At 36.6% G+C, this 25534-nt stretch overlaps 5 protein-coding genes across 7 annotated transcripts in view; 1 reads left to right on the top strand and 4 right to left on the bottom strand.

Annotated features, from left to right (window-relative positions):
- Positions 1-1227: 1227 nt before the first annotated feature.
- LOC124646025 lies at positions 1228-3988 on the bottom strand. The gene is made up of 3 exons (XM_047186040.1): positions 3665-3988; positions 2897-3026; positions 1228-2027 (listed from the first exon to the last, which is right to left on the bottom strand). Exons 1-3 carry the CDS (start codon positions 3961-3963, stop codon positions 1794-1796), a joined length of 663 nt encoding a protein of 220 aa, XP_047041996.1. The 5' UTR covers positions 3964-3988; the 3' UTR covers positions 1228-1793.
- Positions 3989-7002: 3014 nt separating this feature from the next.
- Positions 7003-11153, bottom strand: LOC124646026 (radial spoke head 10 homolog B-like). The gene is made up of 8 exons (XM_047186041.1): positions 10820-11153; positions 10692-10735; positions 10241-10387; positions 9552-9782; positions 9261-9374; positions 7838-8825; positions 7474-7698; positions 7003-7373 (listed from the first exon to the last, which is right to left on the bottom strand). Exons 1-8 carry the CDS (start codon positions 11151-11153, stop codon positions 7054-7056), a joined length of 2403 nt encoding a protein of 800 aa, XP_047041997.1. The 3' UTR covers positions 7003-7053.
- A 2583-nt stretch (positions 11154-13736) lies between these two features.
- LOC124645641 lies at positions 13737-15024 on the bottom strand. The gene is made up of 3 exons (XM_047185464.1): positions 14875-15024; positions 14287-14485; positions 13737-13886 (listed from the first exon to the last, which is right to left on the bottom strand). Exons 1-3 carry the CDS (start codon positions 15022-15024, stop codon positions 13738-13740), a joined length of 498 nt encoding a protein of 165 aa, XP_047041420.1. The 3' UTR covers position 13737.
- Positions 15025-15929: 905 nt separating this feature from the next.
- Positions 15930-22587, bottom strand: LOC124645640 (CDK5 and ABL1 enzyme substrate 2). Of its 2 annotated transcripts, XM_047185462.1 has the most exons (9): positions 21950-22587; positions 21715-21842; positions 21450-21633; positions 21117-21377; positions 20420-20455; positions 19702-19816; positions 19183-19373; positions 18187-18394; positions 15930-18105 (listed from the first exon to the last, which is right to left on the bottom strand). In XM_047185462.1, the coding sequence occupies exons 1-9, from the start codon at positions 22291-22293 to the stop codon at positions 17965-17967; spliced, it is 1608 nt and encodes a 535-aa protein (XP_047041418.1). In that variant the 5' UTR covers positions 22294-22587; the 3' UTR covers positions 15930-17964. The 2 variants fall into 2 exon arrangements, with proteins under 2 accessions (XP_047041418.1, XP_047041419.1); XM_047185463.1 differs by lacking the exon at positions 20420-20455.
- A 236-nt stretch (positions 22588-22823) lies between these two features.
- LOC124645639 (E3 ubiquitin-protein ligase MIB1) overlaps positions 22824-25534 on the top strand; it is a 122719-nt gene continuing 120008 nt past the window's right edge. Inside the window, exons 1-6 of one of the 2 annotated variants that reach the window (XM_047185460.1) lie at positions 22824-23026; positions 23577-23772; positions 23942-24138; positions 24428-24595; positions 24789-24896; positions 25007-25192. In XM_047185460.1, the coding sequence (XP_047041416.1) occupies positions 22916-23026; positions 23577-23772; positions 23942-24138; positions 24428-24595; positions 24789-24896; positions 25007-25192 (966 nt within the window). In that variant the 5' untranslated portion in view covers positions 22824-22915. Of the gene's footprint in view, positions 23027-23576; positions 23773-23941; positions 24139-24427; positions 24596-24788; positions 24903-25006; positions 25193-25534 lie in introns of both variants that reach the window. The other variant, XM_047185459.1, reaches the window with a different exon arrangement.

The following is a 25534-nucleotide window of genomic DNA, read 5'->3' as shown; positions in this document are numbered from 1 at the left end:
ATTTTGTGTGGTAATGACATTTTTAGTATGGTCTGTACCTTCTTGGTAATAGACCGCGGGTTCGATTCCCGCCTTATGGCATGTAGATAGCTATTATAGGTAACTGTCTAATATAAAAGTAGTATCAATCATTTAAATAAATAATTCTCTATCGTAATAATATCGATATTTTATGAATTGTGGTGAATGGAACTCTTCCATTTTGGATACGTTTTATCACAAATCCAAAGTGGATTCACTATATATTAAGAAACGTAACGTTGAAAGCAAAAGCGTTTAGGTAGTTGTTTTTCATAAAAATTCTAAGCATTTATGAAAACTAGTCACACGCCCCGTCTTCGCACGGTGGCAATATAAAACCTTGGTGTTAACCTTCCTCTTGACCTACTCTATCTATTAAAAAAAAATAAAAAAAAATCGCACCCAAATCCATCGCGTAGTTTTAAAGATCTAAAGCATTCATAGGGACAGACAGAAAATGCAACTTTATAAAATGATCATTGTCAAAGAATTATCTTAAACTTGACTATTTACTATCTCTTTTCCTAGTATCTAGTAGAGTAGTTTTTTCCTAGATCTAGAAGAGAACATATAGAGCTGTACATAGTATTGTTGATATTTTGTATAGTGTAGTTTGATAACACTACTCTGATATTTCACGCAAGCTTGGTTATTTTTTATTTATAACCTCAAAATATTAACTTTTTTCGTAATTATTTTAGTTTCCTGAAGTGTCCGTTCGTGAAAACTTATTTCATAGGATTCCATATAATTTTAAGAGTTTATAGAAGTCACTTTCCATTCAAACGGTTCTTAGGCAGAACATGTATGAAGCCGGAACAATGTCCTTTGGTTTTATGACGACAAAAAGTTTCGCAAGAACTAGTTCTCGCCGTTTATTTAATTGCCATCATCGTTTGTAATTATTTCATGTTTACAGAGCTTTCACACTAGCAATTTTGGGCGGCAACGTACCAAAATTGGGCGTATGTCGCACTACCAAACAATTGACAACTATTGGTTCGAAAAATGCTAAAGTGCTAAAATAAATTGAAATTCGGACATACAAAAGTGTGAAACTGAATCAATCAAGTTAATCCATTGTATGCCCGATTTTCGAAATTAGTGCTGTGGCGGATTACAAATACTTTTACAATCTTGCTGAAGCATTTTTATTAAATACAGTCCTATTCAGGCCTGCGTAGTACGCTTAGATGCTACAGTGCTAAAGACATACATAGTGTAATGTTCCTATACTGTTTATTGATCCATACAACGTACGTTACATTTACTCAAATTTTTAACTAATCTGTGTTTATTATTTTACTGAATAAGTTGTTCATTTAATAATTTTTGCATGTTTATTTGGAAATATCAGCCAAAAATGTCGAACACTGCTTTATTTGTGTGCGCAGTTTTCAAACGTTTTTAATTAAAAAAAAAAATAATTAGCGAAAATCATAACCGATTGACTCACCAAGGAATTCATAATATTTAAACGTTAAACTAGAAAGCGTCAAGTGCGTGTTGAATTCAGTCCTGTGGCTGATAATAATAATGTCTTCAGATTTGTCCATGAAAATTGTGGTCAAGCATAATATGTTGTACCTAAATGTCTTTTTATTTTGGGGTGCCTTTGGTATGTTTAGAAGCAGATAGGTTTACAATGACTAACTTTGAAGATCGAAATAAAATTAGTTCGGCTGACGGCTGATATGTTTTTATTGTTGTTTGTGTTTTATTTAATTTTAGTTTCTTTTGTATGAATTGATTATAATAAAATGATATGATAACTAATTTTGAGTATCATTACCAGCTAACGATTTCGTTAATGCTGGGAAGCTCTGAAGGCAAGTTGCGGGATCAAAGGACTGACAGCGGAATAGTCTCATTTGACGAATGTGTCCGATGGGCGTGTGAGTATCAAGGCACTGGTAGTCGCCCCGCGGTGGTGCAGTGCCGTGGTTATGTGTGAGATCCGAACGAATGATACGATTAAGAAGCCACGGCGGTGACGACATAGTTAGCTGAAAGCAAGGAACACAAAATTAGTACAGTTGCGCAAAAAAAGTGTTGCGCAGGTAATTCTGCAATTGCACATCATAGACCCAAACAGGATACTATGGTTTGACTGCATCATTTGATATTCAATAGACAAATAAGCGAAACCTAAGCTACCTGTTGTAGTGTACTTAGACATTGAAAGGAATCACCTTGGTTTATAGACATCTTGCTTAATTAAAAAACCTAGGCATTACGAAACTGAATTTTATTCGCTTTAGGGTCAATCCCCACTGAAAGAGCAGCGGCCGTAAATGCAAGTGATTGAGCCGCACCGCGCCGCGCTCTTACATTGTCCGTGCTCTTACGGCCGCTGCCGGCCGCTGCTCTTTCAGTGAGAATTGACCCTTAATGTCAAGAACTGTATCGATATGAAAAATATTTCAGTGTTGCCGTATTTTACCGAGGAAGGTATGGCGTAGCAGGTAATCTTTACTTATTTTGTGCCTATAGGCTAGGTACGTCCTTTTTATCTGGTGTGCGGATTGCGGAATAGTTTTCACGGGGCGCGGGTGAGACCGCTGGTGGGATCTAGTCTAGTATAGGTACGGTAATAAGTGTAGGTACATAAAAGTCGTGTTTGCTCGATGACACATCGGAGAGCTAGAGCGAACTTCGTGGTTTTTGTATTTATTGGATTTCGATCTCTTGTTCCCGAAAAGCAAAAAATATCGTAAGTCCAACGGACAAGTCGCGAACTAAAGCTATAAGTAGGTACTTACTATGATGTAGCTAATGTACTAGGAAGTATTTTTGTTCTGTACCTATACTTGGGTTTTTCAAATAAATTATCTTTATCAAGGAGTTGCCTTCAGTAATATAAAAAATAACAAACCGGTTTGGTAACAGAAGGGTATGGGTTCCTATAATCATCTTGATGGGTAGAAAGGTAATCCATAACTCCAAAATCTGCTGGAAGTTGGGCTAAATCAGCATTCTTCATTAATTTATTTCTTCCTGGAGTGCTATCCACAAAATAAAATCAATTAGAATATTATTACATACCGACCTACAAATTAGAACGTTTAGACTGCCAACGCAGTTGCAATTGTCTTGGGTGCCAGCTTGGTTGTATGTAGCAGCCTAGCGACCTGCTAGTTAAGTTATGGCTTGCTTAGCAACCGAGACAGCCAGCCAGTGTGGTCTCACTGGGAGTTAGTAAATAATCCTACTAATATAATGTTTACATTACCAACCCATACGAGAGACAACAATTGAGGGTACCTGAGTAGTAAAGGAGTGATTCAAGACCGTAAACCTTAAAGCTTAACCAAATTACCCGAATAGCCTTTTACCAACTATGTTGAGGTCGGCTTGATCGATCGATTCACACGGCTATAAATTTGCCACGAGCTTAACAAGACTTGCGAAGACACGATCAAAGAGATAAAATAAAGAATTTTGAAAAGTTAAAAACAACAAAGGGTTGTTTTGCTTGCGTCTAAAAAGTCTTATGGCAACACATTTGAACGAGGTTTGCTCAAAGAATCAAATCAAACAGAAGAACTTTTCATTACTCCTAGGAATAGAAACACACCGGTACTAAACAAGAACGTTGCAGGTATTTGGTAGGTTGGGTAGGACGGTAGGTACAAGTACTTACTCCGTGCATGGATAAGATGTGAAATTAACCAGTGGTTTGAACGAATATATCGGATCAGTCTTGGTGAATATCTGGGCTAGCATATGGCGGGTTTCAGTCATGCCCGTACCCTGGTCTTCAGTCCCCCAACGGTTGTAAGTGCTGACTTGGTTACTCAGCTGGTCGCGATAAACATAATTATCTTTTTTTTCTGCATGTATAGCGAAGTCCCAGTTTTCTACTTTTGTTTTAGGTCCATATATATTCTTGGAAAATAATATTTGTTGTGGCTTTTTAGCAATTGGATTCTTAGCCCTCATTTTGGCTTAATTTTTGTAGCAAAGCCTATCTATTTAAAACGTAGATTTAAAACAGCCGCAATGAGACGTTTTATATAGCTTGACGTCTTTTCGACAGTTAAAGTTAAAAGTCAACTGTTACATTCATTAAAACCATAAACATATAAAACTAATGAGGTTTCGTCGAGACGATTAACGAGCTCTTTCTTGCTATTTGTATTATCTATCTTCCTTTTTTGTAGTTTTATAATGCGGGAATGGTTTCCTTAGTTCAGATTACTTACTTCTTTGTTGAAAAGACAAGAGATATTATGATCATTCTGATTTTAAACGGCCGAGAAGGCCGAGAAAAAAATATGTGCGCCCTTAGCTCGGGCGCGATGACGTGTCGTGGATACGAGCTGCGCGTTCGACACAAGTCGCACAAGTCGTAATAGTTTGGAGGAAATCGCTTAGGTGATTAGAAAAATTAGAGCATGAGCCAGCCCCGGATCTAGGGGGGGGCAAGCCGGGGCCTGTGCCCCGGGCGGCAAATTCAGGGGGCGGCAAAATCAGGCGGCTGCCAAATTCACACTTCACAGACCAATGGATAACGTGTTGTAGGTTCAGAGTAGTAGATAGATGGATAACTCATCATTTATTTAACTTTGACCACGGAATAAATAATAGCACAAGTACAGCAATTTCGTGGCCATATCAACTTGACCGATACCCTGCACCACTGCACAAACATTTATTATTCACGAGGCGAAGTTTTAGGAAACTATTAAAAATTATTTGCGATCATCTATGAGCCAGGAACGCTTATCGCATATATTTATTTTTATTTTAAACCCTACATCACAGATTACTGTAATGGTTAGGTACTTACAGCGCCATCTTAACCTATGGTGCAGGGTGTGCGCATGACCCGGGCGCCTTGCTCGGTCTCAGGGGCGCCACGGAACGCCCCACCACCAGGAAATTTCGATGAAATTACATTTCGATACTGACAAGCAAAGTTTCTAAAAAAGTCGCCTTCGCTTTGTTTGATTGATCATTTTGATTATTTTTTACTTTTAACATCCTCCAACTAAGTGAAAAAATTCTTGCTCGCTACGCTCGCAGCTAAATGACAACGCGGCTGCTTTTCTGATTGTTTATTATTTTTATTGACTCGGTCGTCGGTCATTGATTCAGTCTCTAATCACGTTTTCTTTTTATTTGTACATAATTCCCAGTTTAATTTGTGAGTCTTCAAACAAATAATTTAAAAAAATTCGCGCTCGCTACGCTCGCGGCTACTTGTTGCTATACGATGTCCTTTATCAGGTACTTTTGTGTCGCGGGCTCAAAAAATTTCGCGCTCGCTTCGCTCGCTCAATATTATACATGCATTGCCTCAATGACTTCATAAGTCAAGGCCACACTGCCTTAACTTTTATAAGTCAAATGCAGTAGCAGCGTAAGCGGGGGGCGGAGGGGGCGGTCCGCCCCGGGTACCACATCTCGGGGGGTGCCATCTTGGTCGACACATATCTGCATGACCAGGATGGCGCGGGCAGAAGGGACAAGTCACATTCTTATCTGCGAAGCTTAGGTTCACTACCATTTACTGTTTCATTTTATTTATATTCAAATTTTAACCAAAACTACGACAGAGCATGCGCGAGACATCGAGGCGGTCACCCCTCTCAGTCCGACTGTCACCCCTCTCTTATATGTTTGCTTTATCTGATTACTTAAATTAATTCCTCAAAGTTAGAAAAAAAAATCCGCTCGCTTAGCTCGCGATTCTTTCTTAATTTCTATTTTGTTCTGCCCTTGCTTTTTGAGTACTCAATCTAACAAAAATTTAAAGCACCGAAGTAGCAAAAACAACTGACGCTCCCTTCAGTCACGGTTTCTTTTTATTTGTGCTTAATTCAGAGTTAAATTACAGTTCTCAAAAGTAACAATTAAAATAATTCACTTTACAGTGGTTATTTTTAAGTTGTTTAGGCGCTATTTGTAAGCGGAGGTTGAGGACTTTCACTATACAGTGCTTTTTATCAAACTTGTTTGGGTACTTTTGTGTTAACAAACTCAAAAATTTCGCACTCGCTATGTTCGCGGATTCATTTACCGTTTTTTTTTTTTAAATTGGGATCTTTTGTGTCCTACATCTCGAACATTTCTGGGGCTCACTGTAGGTTTTTTTTACTACGTGATTATGTTCTGTCGTTTTTTTGGGGAGGTGGGGGATGCTCGATAAGTAGTCCGTCCCGGGTGCCACCCGATGCTACGCCGCCACTGGTCAAATGTAGTAAAAAATTAATATTTATGGAGTCCTCAAAAACCAAAAAGTTTGCTTGCTGTTTGTTACAGCGCTTTTTTAAACGAATTAACTTTTTGTGTCCCAAATTAAAAAATTTGCGCGCTCGCTTCGCTCGCGCTGCTTTTTACAATTGCATCGTTCTGTCTCGACTTTCATAACTTAAAGAGCCTACAATGAATTGGACACATTTTTTAAAGTCCTTTACCTACCAAATAGTGCACTTCATTCGAACGTTCTTACTTATATTCCTTGTAACTACTCTAAGTACTTCAATACATAGGTGGCGCTTGGGTGATGATTGCAGCCAGGCGCTACATGAGCTAGAGACGGCCCTGCCTGCCTACATATTGATAGCTAAAATTATATGGATGATAAAGGTGAAAATAAACATAAGTAGGTAGGCGGGGCGGCATTTTGCAGATTTTGCCCCGCCTAAAAAAAATTGAAGATCCGGGGCTGGCATGAGCTGTATGAGACGTCGGCTTTCTTTTAGGCACCGAATTCGACATAAACGCTTTGACACTTTTTGTGCGACTTCACCGGAGTTCACTGTTCACACATAATATCTTCCCTTCCCAGGTACAACAATTTAACCAGGTGATTGCAGCCTTCATTCATTCATACTCACTCATTCATATACATACCTTCCTATACCATCATCTGCCTAGTCTTTTCCATAGGTTTCCAAAGAAAGACTTTGCCATAGTAGGTCAACTTGGCTAATGTGTAGGTAACTCATAAAATAAAACTATCTGATTTATATGAAAATATAATAAACAAAATTATATCTGAAACAACAAGGGCACCACAGATAACTACTTAGATCTTGCCACATGACCCGCGGGGGTGCTTGGTGGCGCCACAGTTTCATTGTTCATAGTAAATTTATCTCGCCACTTTAATTCTTCATCTTTAATGCGAATACTTTCTTCGGCACATGCTACAAAGGCTTCAAAAAATTCGAAAAAAGTAATTTCTATATCTAAATTCATAATTTTATCAGATTCACAGAGCATCGGAAAAATTTTAGCAAATATTTTAATTATGGTCCTGCATGACAAGTTCCCAAAGTTGAAGAGTCGTAAGTTTTCAATGTCATCATCTATTTCAAAGGGATCGGGGATTTCATTATCGTCTGGAAAAGAAGAGATAAAGGTCAGTAATTATTGAGAAATAAAACTTCTATCAAAGATTTGTCATTGTGATTCAGATATACATGACACGATGATATTTACCAACAACGAAAGTTAATTCGTCTCCAAAGATATAAACGTTACGGCCAAGTGGAAGGCATATGTCTGGCAGTTCGATGAGGCTGGGTTGGGGATGGTCCGTGCAGTGTGGCGGACGTCGTACGGCACAGAGGAAAGTGCGCACGGTGTGAGGCTCACCCAGGGTTCGGTACAATTGATAAGTTGCTTTCAAAGGCACAAATTTCCCATAACCATTCACCAAACGACCTGAAATAAAAAAATAATATTGTACAAAAGTAAGTTAATTTTTTTAAGTACCTATTACCTACTTAGTTACCTATACTTGTGTAATTTTGTAATTACATAGGTACCTATTACGAATATGTAGTTTGTGCTAGTTACTCACTTTTGCCTATTTGTCGACATGATCCTGGTAACACGTCCAATTCCATGAAAGTTCTAAAAGCACTTGCGAGGATTGTATCAGGCTTTGTGTCAGGCATTTCTCTCTTTGCATATAATTTGCTGGCAACAGATATGAGGCTATGTAAAAACTGCCAAAAATATATTTTCTCAAATGGGTTATGTGGATTCCTTGCCAGCCATTCGGGATTCTGATGGTATAATCTATCAATTTCAACAAGTGTTAGGCCTCGCTCGTGAACATTGCAGTCGTAATACAATTGCCAGAGGAACAAGCGTGTCAGTACAGGAGTGAATCCTATTTCTTCGGTGTTGCATATGGTAGCATATTTGTAGTATATATTCAGCAAGTCAGTCTCATAACACCTCAGAGACTTGTGTAATGAACTTTCTTCAAACATGATCAAGTCGTCGAAGTTCTCCAGTTTAATAGCTTCTTCTGACGGAAGCTCCTCTTTACCGGCCATTTGAGACATCTCTTTTTCTATGTGTTTATTATTCTCCAAGAATTCGTTGATGATATTTGTTCTTATTTCAGCCTGTTTGTCTATATTTTTAAGCGCTTGGTCAATGTGGTAAATAAGTCCCACAGTATCGTCGCAAATCTCAAATTGATAAGGTTCATTATTAGCAGTTATAGTTCGCCTAGATTCTTGGGAGAATCTGGTCGAAAAGGACATTACGGGTCCCAAATTATCATCAACAAAAAGATTCTTATCTTGGAGAATGAATCCATTGTTTGTTACAAATTTTCCTACGCCATGTTTCTTATTTTTCTTAAACTCTCCCTTGTAGTGAGAGCCTAAGCCAAGTCCCAAATTTAACACACCATAACCATTTCGCTGACCCTTTTCCCACATACCACGATATGCACTTATGGATGGTAGTGCCAGAGTGTTATTGTAACATGCTTCCCAGATGTAAATACCATAACCAGACATAACACCATTCTGCCACTCGCCTCGGTAGAACTGCAATAATATTGTAAACAGGTAAGTAGGTAGGTACCTATTTCTGTGAAAACATTTTTATGACAAAGTAGTTGCATTATACTTAGGTACTCCAACGAAGATGGATGTAAAATTGTACACTCTTATAACAATAATGACTTACTTGACAGGATTCAAAATGATCAGTCAAATGTAAAATGCATTAACTGTTACTATATAATTGATAGGCTGATGTGCATTTCGCATTCCAACTAACACAGTACATCTACTTTATCTAAATCTAGCTACATTGCTGTCTGTATATCTTTTAACGAATAATTTAAATGACTACTTATTTCAAAATTCCTTCAACCGTCAGAATGTGCCCATCTACCTGATTAACATACCTACAGGTGAACTCTATCATGGTTAGTACGGGAATTGATTTAATTGAGAAAATTAAAAGGAAACACTTACGTCGTGATTCGGCCATATCATAAGTCCTTTTCCTTGTCTCACATTTCTTTCCCAGTCTCCTTTGTACCCACTTGAATCGCAGTATTCTCGAGATCCATACCCGTATCGTTCATTCTAAATTATAATAATAGTTATAGGTACATATAAGAAAGGTATTCCAAATATCTTGTCCGTCACAACCTGACATAGGTAAGGGTATTTATTGTACAAAAATCTCAGAGCGCGAATTCGACTCGCAATTAACAAAGTTAACTGATGATGATTGAAAAATCTACTCTAGGTCATACTAACATGAATCCATTGGCCATCGTAGGAATTTTTAAAATTTCTTGAGTAATATATGACGCCCTCTCCGTGTTTCGTTCCGTAATGCCAGCCGCCCGTATAGGAACGTTGAGTGCGCGAGTCCACATATAGTCCTTTGCCATGACGTAAGTTACCGGCAAACTCGCCCTCATACCACGTATCATTTTTCCAGTGAATCGTTCCTTTACCATGCATTTCGTTATCTTTAAAATTGCCCTAAAATTCAATTTATTTATTCATCAATCATTGGTTTCTTTATAAGTCGTATTATTTATAGGTACCGTAGATGTCACATCGTGTCATCATCGTCGGCCTCGCCTTTTCCCAACTCTGCTGAGGTTCGCTTCCAGTCTAACTGGATGCAGTTGAAAACCAGTGATTGACATGGCGCGACTGCCTATCTGACCTCTACATCCCGGTCCATACAGCCCGGCACCCCTTGTTAAGTTTATTTATTGTAACGACTGCCAAAGATATTTAAATAACAAAGTTGCCATACGTGCTTTTATCACATTAGTATATCTAAAAGCATATTGCATAAAACTTAAGTATAGAGCCCGGACGAAATATTGGACCCCCATTGTTTTTCAATTGCCCTTCGTTACCTACTTCAGAGTTACTCTAGTTTTGGATGGACGGACATGAAATTAGTAGTACGTGCTCAAGTCACTTACAAGATACACCGTTCCGTCTTTCCATTGGAACCGACCTTCGCCATGCATGCATTTCGAAGAAATGTTTCCTTCATAAACGTTCCCGTTTCGAAATCTTATTATAGCCTTTTCATCTGGGCATGACCACCAAACAGTTTGAGAATCATTCTGTGGAGTACCAAAGGGAAGTGCAATGAACCTTGTTCAGTATGTACATTACGTAAGGTATTTAACTACATAAACTAGTGTATTGCGACAGGATAGCTTACCTTTGTCACTAATGTGGGATTGTCGCAAGGTAATGTCAGTTTGTTTATTTAATTTAATAACTACTGACTCGTTGGTCTAGTGGTCGTAAGCGCGACTGCTAGGCTATGACCGAGGTGACTATGACTATATACTTACCATATATAGGATGCATCTACCTTATATACAGGCATTTAAATTAAATAGTATGTAGGTGGGTACTAACCCCTAAATCTTTTGAGCGACTGCGTTTTGATTTGGAAGATTTTGCTGTTGAATATATAAAGATATTAAAAAAATACACTTTTCTAGGTGCGACTTATGCAATTGATAAATGGGTACGTTTAGACTAACACAAAGTCTTTTTCTTCTTTCCCGAAAATGTTATATCACTTGGCGTCTTTCCCAATTCTAGGGGGCTATCCTCTCTTTTAGGTGGCTGAATAGTTTCCCATGAATCTACGATGCTGTCTAACATGGATTCAAACATCATTGTTATCAATTCCTTTCTGACAGAGCCCCTAGGCCGCACAACTACGGAACCTACAGACTCGCTGATGAGTGGCCCAGAAGATTGGCCTTGTAAAGTAGACCATATTTCAAAATCCGATTCTTGTCCAGGTTTCCTGCCGAGAATCAACGAACTGTCACGACGTGTGACCGTCCGTTGAGAATCTACGTAAAACATCGTGTTTTCAGACTAAGTATTTTTAAATCTTTTGTAAAGTAGGCACTGTTTGCATTTTTATTGCAACCCGCAACTGTGCCAATGTTAAACAGTCATTGAAATATGTCAGTGTCAAAGGTACAAATGGTTTTATTTTTCCAATATCATATTGATTCAAAAAGTTTAGATAATTATACACATTACTAAATAGTTACTAAATGATACCTACTGCAATATACTTTACTGTTTAACGCGTAGGTACCTATCTAACGAATTTTGAGGCTGTGGTCTAAGAAGTTGAGGCACTGAATCTTAACAAGGGCCAGCCAGCCTGCTGTAAAGATAAGCCCGAGAGCTATAAAAGCCGTACCTATCGGTGATTTGTAGGTACATAGACCGCAAAAATTCTCAATCCCCAACTTTATAGGTGATCGATGTTTTGATGAACGGCAGACGAACTGTTTGATGACGCCTTTCAGCTCCTGGAATGACTAGAATTCGGACGAAGACATATAATATATTATATAGATACTTAAAACGTCTATACTAAAGCGAAGAATGAAAGACAATTGCATGCGGCAGAGATGATAATGTTAAGAGGTAAGTAAGTATGTGTGGCGTTACGCGAATGGATAGAGTGAGGAATGAGTATATAAGAGGAAGTTTGAAAGTAGCGCCGGTATCAGAAAAACTGCGTGGAAACCGGCTGTTATGGTATGGGCATGTGATGCGGAGAAATGAGAATCATGTTGTGAGGAAGATGATGAGTATGAATGTGGACGGATATAGTGGAAGCAGTGGCGTAGCGTGGGTATCTGCCGCCCGGGGCAGTTGTCGATTTTGCCGCCCCTTCCCGTGTTTTTTTTTAACAAGTGTTACTGGCCGTTTGTCATTTTTAACCGACTTCAAAAAAAGGGGTTTTTTTTGTATCGACGTTAAAAATCATCAAATTGACCCTTCCCGCTGTGGGTTAGCAGCGGTGAGGGAGTGTCAGACTCTTACTGACTAAAAACCGTCGTGTTCCGTCGAAGGCCTTTTATGTTCCAGAGCCGCGGTAACGCAGGCTAGCGAAGTAGGTAACTATAAGTATATATGGAATTGAAATAATTTAAAAAGCGGGGCTACTTTAAACTGTTTAACAAATTAATTTAATTTACGGGACTAACACTTAAACTAGTTTCCATGGAACTATACCTAAGCGTGAAATTTGGCTTGTATCTAGGTAGGTATTGCTTATAGCATTCAAGTTTATCTAAACCAGTGAGTGGTTCTTAACCTTTTAGTCATGAGGGACCACTTTAACTAAAGTTTGTCTTGCCGGGGACCACCTCATCGGTTTACCTAAATTAGCACTCTGCTAGACGCATGTCGGCAGTTGTGTAGGTAAGCAAAAGCAAATAAAGAAAAACTTGCCTATGTTGTTTCCAAATTCGCGAGCGAAGCGAGCGCGAAATTTTTATCGGACTTAAACCAAATATTACGTAAAATTTAGCCCAAACGTACCTACTTAACTTTTTTTTTTTTGACATATGAAAAAACAAGGGCTTAGTTTTTTTTAATACGCGAGCGACGCGAGCGCGAAATTTTTAGCGGACTTAAAACAAAAATTACGTAAAATTTTGCCCAAACGTACTTAACTTTTTGTTTGTTGACAGATGCAAAAATAAGGGCATATCGTTTTTGAATACGCGAGCGAAGTGAGCGCGAAATTTTTAGCGGATTTAAAACAAAAATTACGTAAAATTTAGCCCAAACGTACTTAACGTTTGTTTGTTGACAGATGTAAAATTTAGCGCATACAGTTTCTGAATACTACGCGAGCGAAGCGAGCGCGAAATTTTAATTATTTTTTAGTTAAGACTCAAAACCAAAATTACGTAAAATGTAGTGTTACGTGTGTTTTAAGTACCAAATTTTAACAATAATTAATTTTAAGTTTAAAAAGTTTCAACTTTCTTGTTTAATGTTTTGTTATTGTTAGACAGTTTTATGTAGCGGCGCTCATACTAGTTGCGAACAATTTTTTTTTTAATTGGCTAAATTTTGCCGCCCCCTAAAAGCTGCCGCCCGGGGAATTTGCCCCCCCTGCCCCCGCCACGCTACGCCACTGAGTGGAAGAGGAAGACCAAAGAAACGATGGATTGTGTGAAAGTAGAATGTAACTTGTGAGATGACGGCAGATAGAAGAGTATGGAATGAGAAAACATGCTGCACCGACCCCAAATAAAATTGGGACAAGGGCAAGAGGATGATGATAAAACGTCTATACAGCACAAACAAAAAAACACAAGGATTCGTGACGCAATAGAAATAAAAGAAAACAAATGGTAAAAAGATCATTAAATTGTCGATGGGAGACGACAATGCTCTGATGATCATGGATAAGACGTCGTAAGTCGAATGTCCGTACAGTGCCGACACAGACAGCTCTCTATAAATCTGGAACAGACCTATCTATGTTCTGTGGATACCCAGTGCCCTACCTATAGCTGAAATGATTAGCGAATAAACGTTATAGCGTTAAGACCAAAGTAACAACGCTTGCTGCATTGAAAACTGGTGATGTAAACTGTAAAGTATACCTACTTATTGAAATAAAAGCCGTTTACGTTTCAAATTGTTTTAATTTAAAGAGCAGTTTTATTTTATTTTTTAACTTGCGTTTGGGTCTGTCTCGATGGTAATGTAGTCCACCATTCTCGTTTTCCTTTAATGTAGGAAAGCGTGTAAACTTCTTACTAAGCATTGATTGGCCTGAAAAAAATAAAAGCAAATTAAGATCTTGGTTGGTCTCGGTGGGTCAGTTTAGCCTGTCTGCCTACACAGGAAGCAGACATAATATGTAGGTACTGTATGTTGTTTAGTTTGGATATTTCCAAACTCAAAAACTCACATTTTGTATCGAATATAATATTTCGAAATCTTTAACGAAATGAAGGCATATACTATGTAGATTGCGATTTAATTTAACGTAGCATAGGTATTACTTTATAACCGCCCACCGTGCGGTGTGAGTATTTCGATCTTTATATTGCACTGTTTTGACTGTTTATTGCGGCCCTATGTATAATCTGTTAAATGGAGCCATCGTTGAGTTATAGAAGTATCTCTAATTTTAAGAGGAAACTATTATAATTAGCAAAATATTACTGACCCCAGTTCCAGAACGGTCGCCAAATTCGCCAAATGCTGGCATCCTGGTCCATATCCTTATCGTCTGATATCCACTCTGACTCATCGGATTCCGAATCACTTGTTTCGTTGGAGGTACCTTGTGTTACTAACTTCTGAGTGGAGTTTTCTTGTCCGAAGCATAAACTGAGGATGCATAATACTGCACAGGAGACTGATAGCTTAAACAGAAGAATTTAGATTCTTAGGAACTGTTCACCACAGCTTACAATTACAACTCATTACCTATAATGGCCAAAACATTTTTATTAACTGCTGCAATCACGAATCAATAAGACAAGTTGATACCTATGTGGTATCCAGCAGCGCGATATGTATAGCTATGTATAGCTATTTTCTAAAAGGTGGATACCTTTTAGAAAATTTGCTATATATGAGCACCGAAGTAGGTTCCTATCTATTTGAAAAATAACATATGTACGAGATAATCAATTACTTGTTTTAGTAAGTAGACAAGTATTTCGCACTAGCACATATCACGAATTTGCAAAAAGGCACAAAAACATAGGACTTAACTTCACGTTAAAATAGGGTCACAAGCACCATTTACCTTTGCACTCATTTTAATTGAAAATACAAGTGATCTACGTGATCGAGGTTCGAGTACTATTTTATTTCTAAACGTAAATGAATAAAACATGTACTTATATTGGGTATTACTTATTACAACTTCAACAATGTGGACCGGACGAGGTTTCATGTTAGGACACACGTTAATGTACAAGCAATTTCAGTGATCCAAATAATCATTGTGTAAACTAGTTAGAATTACCAAGTTTTTAATAATTTAATATTGGTGTTAAACCACTACGATAGCATTACACTGAGCTGAGGATTGTTATTTACATCGATATTATTATTGTAAATGGCGGAGGTTCGTCGTATTGCACATCCTGGAACTAATAGGTATGCGTGTAAGTAAATATATATTGTAGAAATATTTCTAGGCCCTATTGCATTGGCATTGCACCTACACATTCACGTGAAAAAATCAGCAAACTTAAGAAAGAACGTAGGTTAAAGATCAGAGAATGAGGCAGCAGAAATCTTGTACCTACTAGAAGAATCTGTCTAACAAACTTAAATGATAGGTACTAAATACCTAATAATAATTGTAGGAATAAAACATCTGTTGAGATGTGGGTTAGTGATGTGATGCGCGTGAAACAGCATTTACAGTGCGCTCTCGACCGTGGTATTCGGTGACAACCGCAAGTCAAGCGTGCGGTATATTGTGGTTCTTCGATAATATCTACAGTAAATTTCTTACGCCTGGCAAGGCATTCAACTCTTAGCAATAAACAGAGACGAACACAGGCTTCAAAACCGGCTAAAAGCGTGAATAATTAAGATAGGGGGGCCAGCTTTCCAAGTTTCGGAGCGATTATTTCCGTTTTTTTATCAAAAAATATTTTAGTACACCCCTATCCATTTTTAAATACTAATCCAACAATGATCCTTATTTACTACATAGGTTCAATATCTATATCACAAGCTAGGGTTAGAATGAAAAAAAAAACACTCCCCACTTCACGTTTAGATTCTATAATATTTGTTAGGTACAAACTATAAATAAGAATAAAATATTGTAGAAAAAAAACGAGCTTTAATTTCCATATTTTTATTAAAACAAAGATTAGAATTCACACCTTGTTATTAAAATAATATTGCACTTATTTCTATCCTCCAACTTGGATTTGCGTTGATAGTAACCACTTTTGATCGGTCAGTACATTCGCGTGATAAAAGAGGTGAGATGAAAATGATTGCTGTTAGATTACAAGCAAAAACGACTTAAAATAAATGGAAAAAACGAATTTAAAAAACACAAGCCTATAAAACAAGCTGGCATAAGTAAAAAAATAACAATACACCATATTATTACTATAATAACAATTAATCTATATCATAATCGTGACTATATAAACGATCATCTCTTTTACTCTCACATACACACTGAAAATAAATTACTCTCATAACTTTAAATACTATAATTTACCTTATTTACATAGATAAATACATGCGTTGATATCACAGTTACATCATTTGGCTATAATCACATTAAACTCTCAGTAGTATCTACTAAAGTTGGCAAAATGTCGATGTTCAAGTTGATAGAGCCGCGTAGGTAAGAGCCCAAATACTAGGAGTGATTTTTAACTGCGAACGACTCAGGCACATGCGGTAATGCGCGAGAGTGAGTTTCTCTCATATAAGGACAGCTTCATTTAGGCGAACGTTCATCACATCCTTATTAGCTCGAACTATGAGACATACTATGCGATTTTGAGCTTTATACTATAGGCCACTATTCAAATTTATTTGCTCCGAGTTGTTCCCTTGTCTTAAATGAATTATTTTATTGCAGAATGTTACAAACTTACTTATATACTTAATAAATTACATTTATAGTTTAATAATCGTATGCTTGAGCATTACAATTTAGCAAGTCTGCTATCATAAAAATAGTTTCCTATCTTTATGACTGATCTAACACGCAAAGTTCTGTTTTACAAACAATACTTTCTTATTCAAATTGTGCTCTAATTAAAATGTTCTAACCTAATTGCAATTTTATACATTCCTTATAACAAATACCTACTTTAGCTAGGTAAGTAATTACAACTGACGAGTAAAGGCCCAAATGCAATCTTGCTGTAGGGGTTATCTCGTTGCACTACTATTAAACTTACCTATTCTCCATCGTATACGCTCCATTCGGCCTAAGCGAAATTCTTCTTTTAAAAAACCCATCCGACTAAGCTAAATCTGGCGACACCTATTGCTCAAACCGTTAACTTCATTGAATTGTCAGTTGAATAAGTTAACTCTGCTCTTGTCTGTGCGTATACAAACAACAAAGCCAGTAAGCTAGTAGTTGTACCTCGTAAATGTCGCGCATTATGGAATATACAGGTATACCTACGCGTTAGCAAAATCGAGCGGATAATCCGCTAATTAAAACTGTAACGCTTTAACTATATATATTCATATTCTTGAATGTTACTCGATTAGCTAGATTAGAGTTTAAAAGCTATATTTAAGCATTTTTAAATGAAATGTGCTATTTGAAATATTATAAATAAGTAATAGGTATGTTCAGGGCTATTTTCTGCTAGCTTGACTCTTGGGGCATGAAGGCTAAATAGGTACATCTAAAAATACATGCACGGCTACAACTATACGTATAAGGAATTCGTACATATGAAATGGAAAATCACGACTAAGCTGTAAATTGGACATTATGTAACCCTACTACGTAAGCTAAAGCTAGTGTTAGAGCCCCGTACACTGAGACTGAACCGACGGCGGATAGTTTATTTTGAAGGCAATCATGAATCCAATCAAACCTAATGTGCGCATTACCATTCAACAACATACTATCGACCGCCGGTAAAAGTTTGCGGTGTGAGATGGGTACCCTTCAATGTTGAAAAAGAGACGAAGATACTAATATTTCGTATCTAAATAAGCACTTATTTAAAACGTTCACTTCAAAAGTACTTGAACGTTTAGAACGTTCTCATCAACTTCTGCGAACACTTTACATCCATGCGCTGGCCCTCAGGTTGTCGACGATGGTGGCGCGTCGCCGGTGACAGACGCGGATACATGGCTCGAAGGCCAGTCTGCGCCAAGGTCACGAGTCGTGAAGCAATCGCTGATAGTGCGGGAACACCTCGTAGGGCGGCACGTGCAGACCGAACTCCAACGCCACCAGGACGGCAAATTCGAAACGCATCAGATCTTTTCTATTCACTCTAAATGTAGTTTCGATGCGCTGTAAAATACACATTACACTGTAAATATATGGAGTGACATATGGCTCAAGTTTAGATACAAGTGCAATCTGTGCTCTTACTTCAATAAGTGCTTTCAAAGCTTCCCCTTTGACGTCGTTCAGTTTTGCTGATAACAGTAAACACGCTCCAGCGCACAGTTTCCTGTTATCCTTGTTGATGAGGTTTGCAAGAATCAACTTCTCAAAATATACGTAGGCCTGTGCAACGGACAGAAGATCGACTCCTCCACTGTCATGTTTGGCAATTTTCCGCATTTCTTTTTTGATACTGCAAAAATAAAGTAGGTATTTTTGATTTGAACAATAGATGGCGGTGTACACCCGGAATAAATTGTATTTTTTATTTATATTTTTTGTAATAAAAACTATCCTATGTCCTTCTCCTGGCTCTAAACTACCTCCCTGCCAGTTTTCAGCTAAATTGGTTCAGCAGTTCTTGAGTTATAAGTGGAGTAACTAACACTACTTTCTTTTATATACTACCCGTGCCGATAAAGAACGGGATTAGAAATAGCGGCGCATCTATTCACTTCTCACTCGCACATTATTTCCGTCTATACTCACACTCGTTGGTACCGACTGACAAAAAAAATAACGACTTTGATTATGCGTTTCGTTGACAGAGAGATAGAGTTACTTACACATTTATAATATTAGTATGGATATTTGAGATTATTTAAAGTTATGATGCGAAAATAGTTTATATCCAACCTTACCCTCTCCGCGATTCAGGTAATGGTTTTGTTGACAATTTGTGTACCTACGTAATGTAGTCTCAAAACGATCACAAATTTAACTAACGTAAGCTTTATTTTAATTCATGAAATAACGAAACACTTTCAACGGTAACGATATTTTTTAACGTTATTCAGTTATTAGTTTTTATTGTTTTTGCATTTTTATGCTGACGCTCCCAGCTCAATGAGCCGCCATTTCTAATCCCATTCTTTATCGGCACGGGTTGTACATAAGATATAATAATCATCTAATATATGATAATAATAATCTTACCTAATGTACTAAATGTCTAAAATAACAGTATTGATGAGACTTTACCTTCGTAATTTACTGAGCGTTAATTTGATGTGCGGAAACTTTTCTCTGAATTTATCATTTAATTCTTTCTTCAGATCCTGGGGTCGGACATAGTCAATAATGGACGTCATGTATGATGTAAATGTAAGAAGAGTTCTATGTTTTCCAGCTATCAGTTCCGGATCATCCAATACATTCGGGCAGTATTGAACCTGAAAGAAAACAAATATTCAATTTTTCATAGACTCTTTTTTGGTTGAATAGGTAAATATTTGATTGCAATTTCGTTAAGTGCATGCCACACGTGTCTAATATTGTATTCGATCAGCAGAGTCAGCTGATGTTATCAATAGTTGATAAACAACCGACCCCTAATGGAGCTCGAATTACATCTGTGCACGCGCTTTAGTTTCGCATCTTTCTAATGCTTTAGTAAATAAATGGAGTTGTAGCGTTGTGACCGAACAGAGAAATCTTTTCTAAATTAGATATCTTTTTTTCTAAATATATCTCATGATAAATATATTGATGAATACATACATATTTTTGAGAAAGCAAGGTTCCCTCGTCCCAGTCAAATGACTTGATGTCAACCGAGGAGTGTGGTGGTGACGACGGTATTGCTGTCCTCTGAGAAGATTCATATGAAAAGCACCTACAAAGATGACAATAACATGATTATTCAGATAAATGTATCTGTAACTATTTGTGCAGGCTGTTATTATTTCAATATCCGAACCAGTTAAATCAGCATGCATCTAGTTAGTATCAGTAACAAGTGGTTACAACATGCTCTAAAGTACTGTACCTACTTATGTCTTATATAATAATTATAATCATAATCCTTCCATTGCATCCTAGGCTTCCCAACGTAAATCATGCATAGTTTTGTAAAATTATGTTCTAGCAGTGAATACCAGACCAGATAAAAGCTATGTTCCTACATGGATTTTGGTGATTAGTGGGTGAGGTGAGTCTTACAATAAATGTACATAATATAAGGTATCAAAGTAATATACAAGTTCTGCATAAGAAATCAATTATTCCCAAATATTAAGCTATTATATATATTCACCGCACAACACCTAAAGTGACCTGTTAATAAGATTACTTGACCAAAAGCTTTATTAATTAATAAAAATTATCCTAGTGTATATCACAAAATGTACAGAATAACTTCATAATTTTTAGCAGGGACATAGTAGCATTAGCAAAATCTAAGTGTTGCATAGCAGATTTTAATCTGTTCAGTGTTTACCATTTTTTATCCTTGTGCCTCGTCAATAACTTAGTCCTGAAAGTCAAATTTGTTAGTGATGAAATGATGTGAAGACTGTATGAGTTCAAAACGCCTTAAGTACCAGTTGGTATTATAATGGATGAAGTATGTGTGTGTGAACAAGTGGGTAATGTATGTAAAATGTATTAACAGATAGAGATGTAAAATGAGTGCAGCACATTCTTATTTATTTATGAGACCTTTAGTGTCTAATAGTTTTTTGATGACAACTTGGACATTAAGAACACAATTGAAAAAGAAAAAAACAATTCAAATATCATTGCAATAATTCAACAGATGTTATGAATTTTCATATCACTTTAATGGTACACATACTCTCTACATATGTAGGCACTCACAAAGGAAACAGTATTAGATAGATAAGGTACGCACACATATCATTATAATGATAATTGTATTATTGAAGGAAGTAAAACATTCAATTACATGCATAACTGGGACTTTCATAGACCTGAAAAGATCTTGAGTAACTGAGGAGTTACATGAATGTTAAAATCTATAAAAATTGCTGAATATTATTTGATGGGTCTAGTTTGCATATGAATGCTACCAAGTGGCAAAATCATTGCTAATTTCTAGACTTTAGAATCATCAGAAGATTTTCTGAAATTAAATAAATTATCAAAAATATGAAAGAAAAATAAGAGTAATGTACCTTGCTATTACATGTGGATGCCGATTAACTATTTTCCAATTAGCTTTTTCAGTGAAATCTCCTTCATACATTTTTTTGTACTGCTCTCTAGTACAAACTTTAGAGGGCACTAACAATTTAGAATAAGATATTTCTTGACCATTTTCTTCTTTTTCTAGGCCAAGAAGATCAAAGGGATCCATACCATTATCTGTAATGGCTGATAGTGGTCTAGGGCCTGAAGTGTTCCTCCTTCGAACACCATCTTTTCTTAAATCAGAACTGAAAAAGTAATATTAAATTTAGCATATTAAAAGATATATAAAAGTAGCAGTTGTAGTAAAAATATTATACCGTGCATTGCGAATAGTTTTAGAGTATGGGATAGTGCTAAATATAACACATGGTGCCCCCTGTCCTGGAACTATGGCTAGTCTCTCATCCCTGAATGATACTCCTTTAGTTGGACGCACCATGCGCACTTCTTTTGTTAATGCATGGTGCTCCGGAATGCATGTGTTGCTTGTTCTAAACTTGCCTGGAATAGTGGTATTTTTATAGTTAGTATACAAAAAAATTACACAATCAAATCATGTCACTAAAAATTAGTGATCTTTACCAAAATTAAGGCTTTCTGAGCTGCTTTTATCATCTGCATTAGCACCAGTTAATGCAACAAGGTGACTTTTCCTTGACCTTGATGAGCCATGCTTATCTTTAAAAGATTCTGTGTTCCCAGATGAACACCTGCAAAAGAAAGAAAAAACAAGTTCAAATGATTTCCTTTATAATACATCAGTCTAACAAACAGAGCTTCTTGTTGGTTGATCATATAGAAATCTTATTAGAGTTACCTTTCTCTTATAAATGATGCATTTCCACCCTTAACAGGTGTGACAGTATTAGTATGTTCAGAGTCTGAGCTGAGAGAATGATTGTCAGCTCCAAGACGATGCACTGGGCTTGAATGAGGTGCCTTATTTTTATTTCGCACACTATTTCGTAGAGTTACTTCCTTATCCTTGGGAATGTCAATAGCTTTGGCTGCAGAATCAGTTTTATCATTTTTGGGTGTTTTTTCCACTATCTGGACAACTTCAGGGTCTCTTATCTTACCATCTAAAGATATATTGGATAAAAATGTTACAGCAGCAAGGCGTCTTCTAGCCTTTTCATATTTATTCCGATGGCTAGACATTGTATTATATGTGTTTATGTAAGATTATAATAAAAGAACACTGAATAGTTTCAGAGACCCGAACACTTCTAACTGCCAGTTTATAAATAAATCACCGTGCGGTTATAGGCTTCAAGGAAAACACGTCAAACTAAAAGGTCGTATGGACGACCGACTACATAAGATTAGAGCACGTTAATTATCATTTAAAAGATCAAATCTATTAAATGTTGAGTTTTGCGATAAATAATGATATTTTTAATTACTGCTCACTATATACTGAAATATAATTCCACTCTCTGACACTGACAATTGATTGATAAAAGACATCTGTTTGTAGTTTATTACTTGATTTGTGTCGATTAAAGTTGAGTTAAAAGTACACTGAGGGAGGCGATAATTATCTTAAAATATGGAACTACAACGTTGGTCTTAGTTAGCTCATTAAATTATTATTTCAACATTTACTCCAATATTTGTAAAGACACCTACGATCATTACTGAACGAACTCCATCTGACATCTCGATTCTTAACTCGTCCATCTGTCAAATCAAAAGTTTTGACATTTTACCTTTCAAGCTAGGCGGAGTGAAGTGAATAAATAACTTTTACTATCTTATACAACTGCTTATTACTGTTTCAATGGAAACCAATATACCTGGAGCTACAGCCTCGTCTAGGGCTACTAGATTTATGATGGAAGGGGTTGGAGCTCGTGTAATTCGGGGTCCGGACTGGAAGTGGGGCAAACAGGTAGATCACTGTTTATTTTTGTTTAAACATTTTTAGTTTTATGCTTCCAGATTTTAAAACTAATTTGATATATCCTTGAAAATTTGGCAAGTTCCCCCTCGGTTGAACAATAATATCAAGTTGTTAAAGGCGCTGTTGCTAAAATATCTTGAAATTGTTTTGATTTTAAGTGTACATGATCAAGACTTGGCAACTTAATTTTATTCTTCTAAAAATATAATCATCACAAAACTTTCTTACAGTATCATTGCATTTAAGTGATCATTAGTTTATCTCTTGGCCAAATAATATCAATATTTTGATCAGTTCTGTGTCCAGTGACTTGATTCTGTGGCATGTTATGTTATATAAATCAATGGCAATAAGTTTGTAAACAAAAGTTATAGTTGTGTTAGTATTTATATTTATGCATATATATTTCACAAATTGTTTAGTTTTTCAATAAAAAATACTGATACTGTTGATTACCATAAACTTGGTCTTTAGAAAATTTTGATAAAAGTATAAATATGAAAGTTTTGTTTATGGTTAATGTAACATTTCATTGCAGGATGGTGGTGAGGGGCATGTTGGTACTGTGAGAAACTTTGAATCTCCTGAGGAAGTGGTGGTTGTGTGGGACAATGGCACTGCTGCTAATTACAGATGTTCAGGAGCATATGACTTGCGCATACTTGATAGTGCCCCAACTGGAGTCAAACATGAAGGAACTATGTGTGATACTTGTAGACAACAACCAATATTTGGTAAGTAAATAAAATTATGAAAAACTGCTAGGTAAAGTATTTTGGGAGAGCCTAGTCAGGATGTGTTTATTAAGCCATACATTTAATAAAATAAAAAAGAATAAAATTTAATAAAATAAAATAAAATAGAAAGAGCTAATGTAAATAATTATTTAATATCTTTTTTTAGGAATTCGTTGGAAATGTGCCGAATGCAGTAACTATGATCTATGTTCTGTATGCTATCATGGTGACAAACACAATCTCAGACACAGGTTCTATCGTATAAGTGCGCCAGGAGCCCAGAGATGTCTAGTTGAACCTCGACGCAAGAGCAAAAAGCAGGCTGTAAGAGGTATTTTCCCAGGAGCAAGAGTTGTTAGAGGGGTATGTTACATTCATTATACAATATTTAACTGACTTAAAAAAAAAGGTTCTCAGCTTGACCAGCATGTATGTTTGTGCGGGATTATCTCATGTTTAGTTGAACCGTTTTTGATGCAATTTTCAGCATACTTTTTGTCAGATGTAGGAAAAAGTTTTTGGTGTATTATTGAACTCAGATTTTTAAATACTTTTTCGCTAAAATCAATAAAAAAAAATTGAGAAGAATTGGTCTCTTAAGTCAAAATAGTGTGTCAGTCCAAAGGTTTAATGATAAATAAATTCTTTGTAGGTTGATTGGCAATGGGAAGATCAAGATGGTGGCAATGGAAGAAGAGGAAAGGTAAACGAAGTACAGGACTGGTCTGCAGCAAGTCCTCGATCTGCTGCATATGTTGTTTGGGACAATGGAGCCAAGAATCTCTACAGAGTTGGATTTGAAGGCATGGCAGATTTAAAGGTATTCCATTGATTTGTTTTAATTTTCCTCATCATTAATATGATGTTATGTACTGAAACTAACATGTGTAAATTCCTCTTTTTTTGATATTTGACCTGGTTTACCTTATTTGTATTTACAATTAGTGTGTGATTTACCTTATTGATTGTAATCAATGAAAAAGGTTTTAATTTATGTAATTATCAATTTGCAGGTTGTGAATGATGTGAAAGGACAAAATGTGTACAAGGAACATTTACCACTTCTGGGAGAGTTAGGGCCTGGCCGCACTGGGCCCCATGGCCTGCAAGTTGGTGATCAGGTGGGTGTATGTATATGAGTATTAGTTTTAATAAGAAAGTATAATAATAAGGAAAAAACTTTAGTGATAGCAAAAATAAGGTTTAAAAAGTATTTCGTTATAATTTTCAGGTAAATGTGGACCTGGATCTAGAAATAGTGCAGTCCTTGCAACATGGTCACGGCGGTTGGACAGACGGCATGTTCGAGTGTCTGGGCACTACGGGCACAGTGGTCGGCATCGATGAAGACCATGACATCGTGGTCACATACCCCAGTGGAAACAGATGGACGTTCAACCCCGCTGTCTTGACCAAGGTAATTTATTTTATCAGTGTATTATTATATTATGGAACTAGCTTTTGCCCGCGTCCAATTAGGATATAGGTATGAATTTTCGTTGTAATTTCGGGCGCAATTGAACTTATATACATACCATAAAGATTTTAGTAGGTATTAGTATAACACAGGACCTTATTTGAATTGTACGAACGTGGTACGACAATTAAAAAAAATCATTTGAGGAGGCACCAAAAAGTTTTGTACACAGATTTATTTTTATTCGGATGCACTTATAATAGTACTTGCGTCCTTCCTTCAAGACGCAAAACAGTGAGTTAGTTGATAAGTAATACTATGATAATGTTGACACAAAAAGAT

This window comes from Helicoverpa zea, chromosome 3 (genome assembly GCF_022581195.2).
Source record: "Helicoverpa zea isolate HzStark_Cry1AcR chromosome 3, ilHelZeax1.1, whole genome shotgun sequence".
Classification (NCBI taxonomy): Eukaryota; Metazoa; Arthropoda; class Insecta; order Lepidoptera; family Noctuidae; genus Helicoverpa; species Helicoverpa zea.
The sequence above is the reverse complement of the archived record's forward strand: the minus strand, read 5'-3'. Positions and strand labels throughout refer to the sequence as shown.

Excerpts from the sequence above, each read along its gene's own strand:
- LOC124646025 (XM_047186040.1), bottom strand. The coding sequence starts at position 3,963 with ATGAGGGCTAAGAATCCAATTGCTAAAAAGCCACAACAAATATTATTT. Across the intron at positions 3,027-3,664 it reads ACATCTTATCCATGCACGGA|CACTCCAGGAAGAAATAAAT; the intron begins GTAAGTACTTGT and ends TTTTGTGGATAG. Across the intron at positions 2,028-2,896 it reads ACCCTTCTGTTACCAAACCG|CTAACTATGTCGTCACCGCC; the intron begins GTTTGTTATTTT and ends CCTTGCTTTCAG.
- LOC124646026 (XM_047186041.1), bottom strand. The coding sequence starts at position 11,153 with ATGTTTTACGTAGATTCTCAACGGACGGTCACACGTCGTGACAGTTCG. Across the intron at positions 9,375-9,551 it reads ACGATGGCCAATGGATTCAT|AATGAACGATACGGGTATGG; the intron begins GTTAGTATGACC and ends ATTATAATTTAG. Across the intron at positions 7,374-7,473 it reads CGAATTAACTTTCGTTGTTG|ACGATAATGAAATCCCCGAT; the intron begins GTAAATATCATC and ends CTTCTTTTCCAG.
- LOC124645641 (XM_047185464.1), bottom strand. The coding sequence starts at position 15,024 with ATGAAACCTCGTCCGGTCCACATTGTTGAAGTTGTAATAAGTAATACC. Across the intron at positions 14,486-14,874 it reads CAATTAAAATGAGTGCAAAG|CTATCAGTCTCCTGTGCAGT; the intron begins GTAAATGGTGCT and ends CTTCTGTTTAAG. Across the intron at positions 13,887-14,286 it reads GCGACCGTTCTGGAACTGGG|GCCAATCAATGCTTAGTAAG; the intron begins GTCAGTAATATT and ends TATTTTTTTCAG.
- LOC124645640 (XM_047185462.1), bottom strand. The coding sequence starts at position 22,293 with ATGTCTAGCCATCGGAATAAATATGAAAAGGCTAGAAGACGCCTTGCT. Across the intron at positions 19,817-20,419 it reads AGGCACAAGGATAAAAAATG|GTGCTTTTCATATGAATCTT; the intron begins GTAAACACTGAA and ends TCATCTTTGTAG. Across the intron at positions 18,395-19,182 it reads ACGCTCAGTAAATTACGAAG|TATCAAAAAAGAAATGCGGA; the intron begins GTAAAGTCTCAT and ends TTATTTTTGCAG.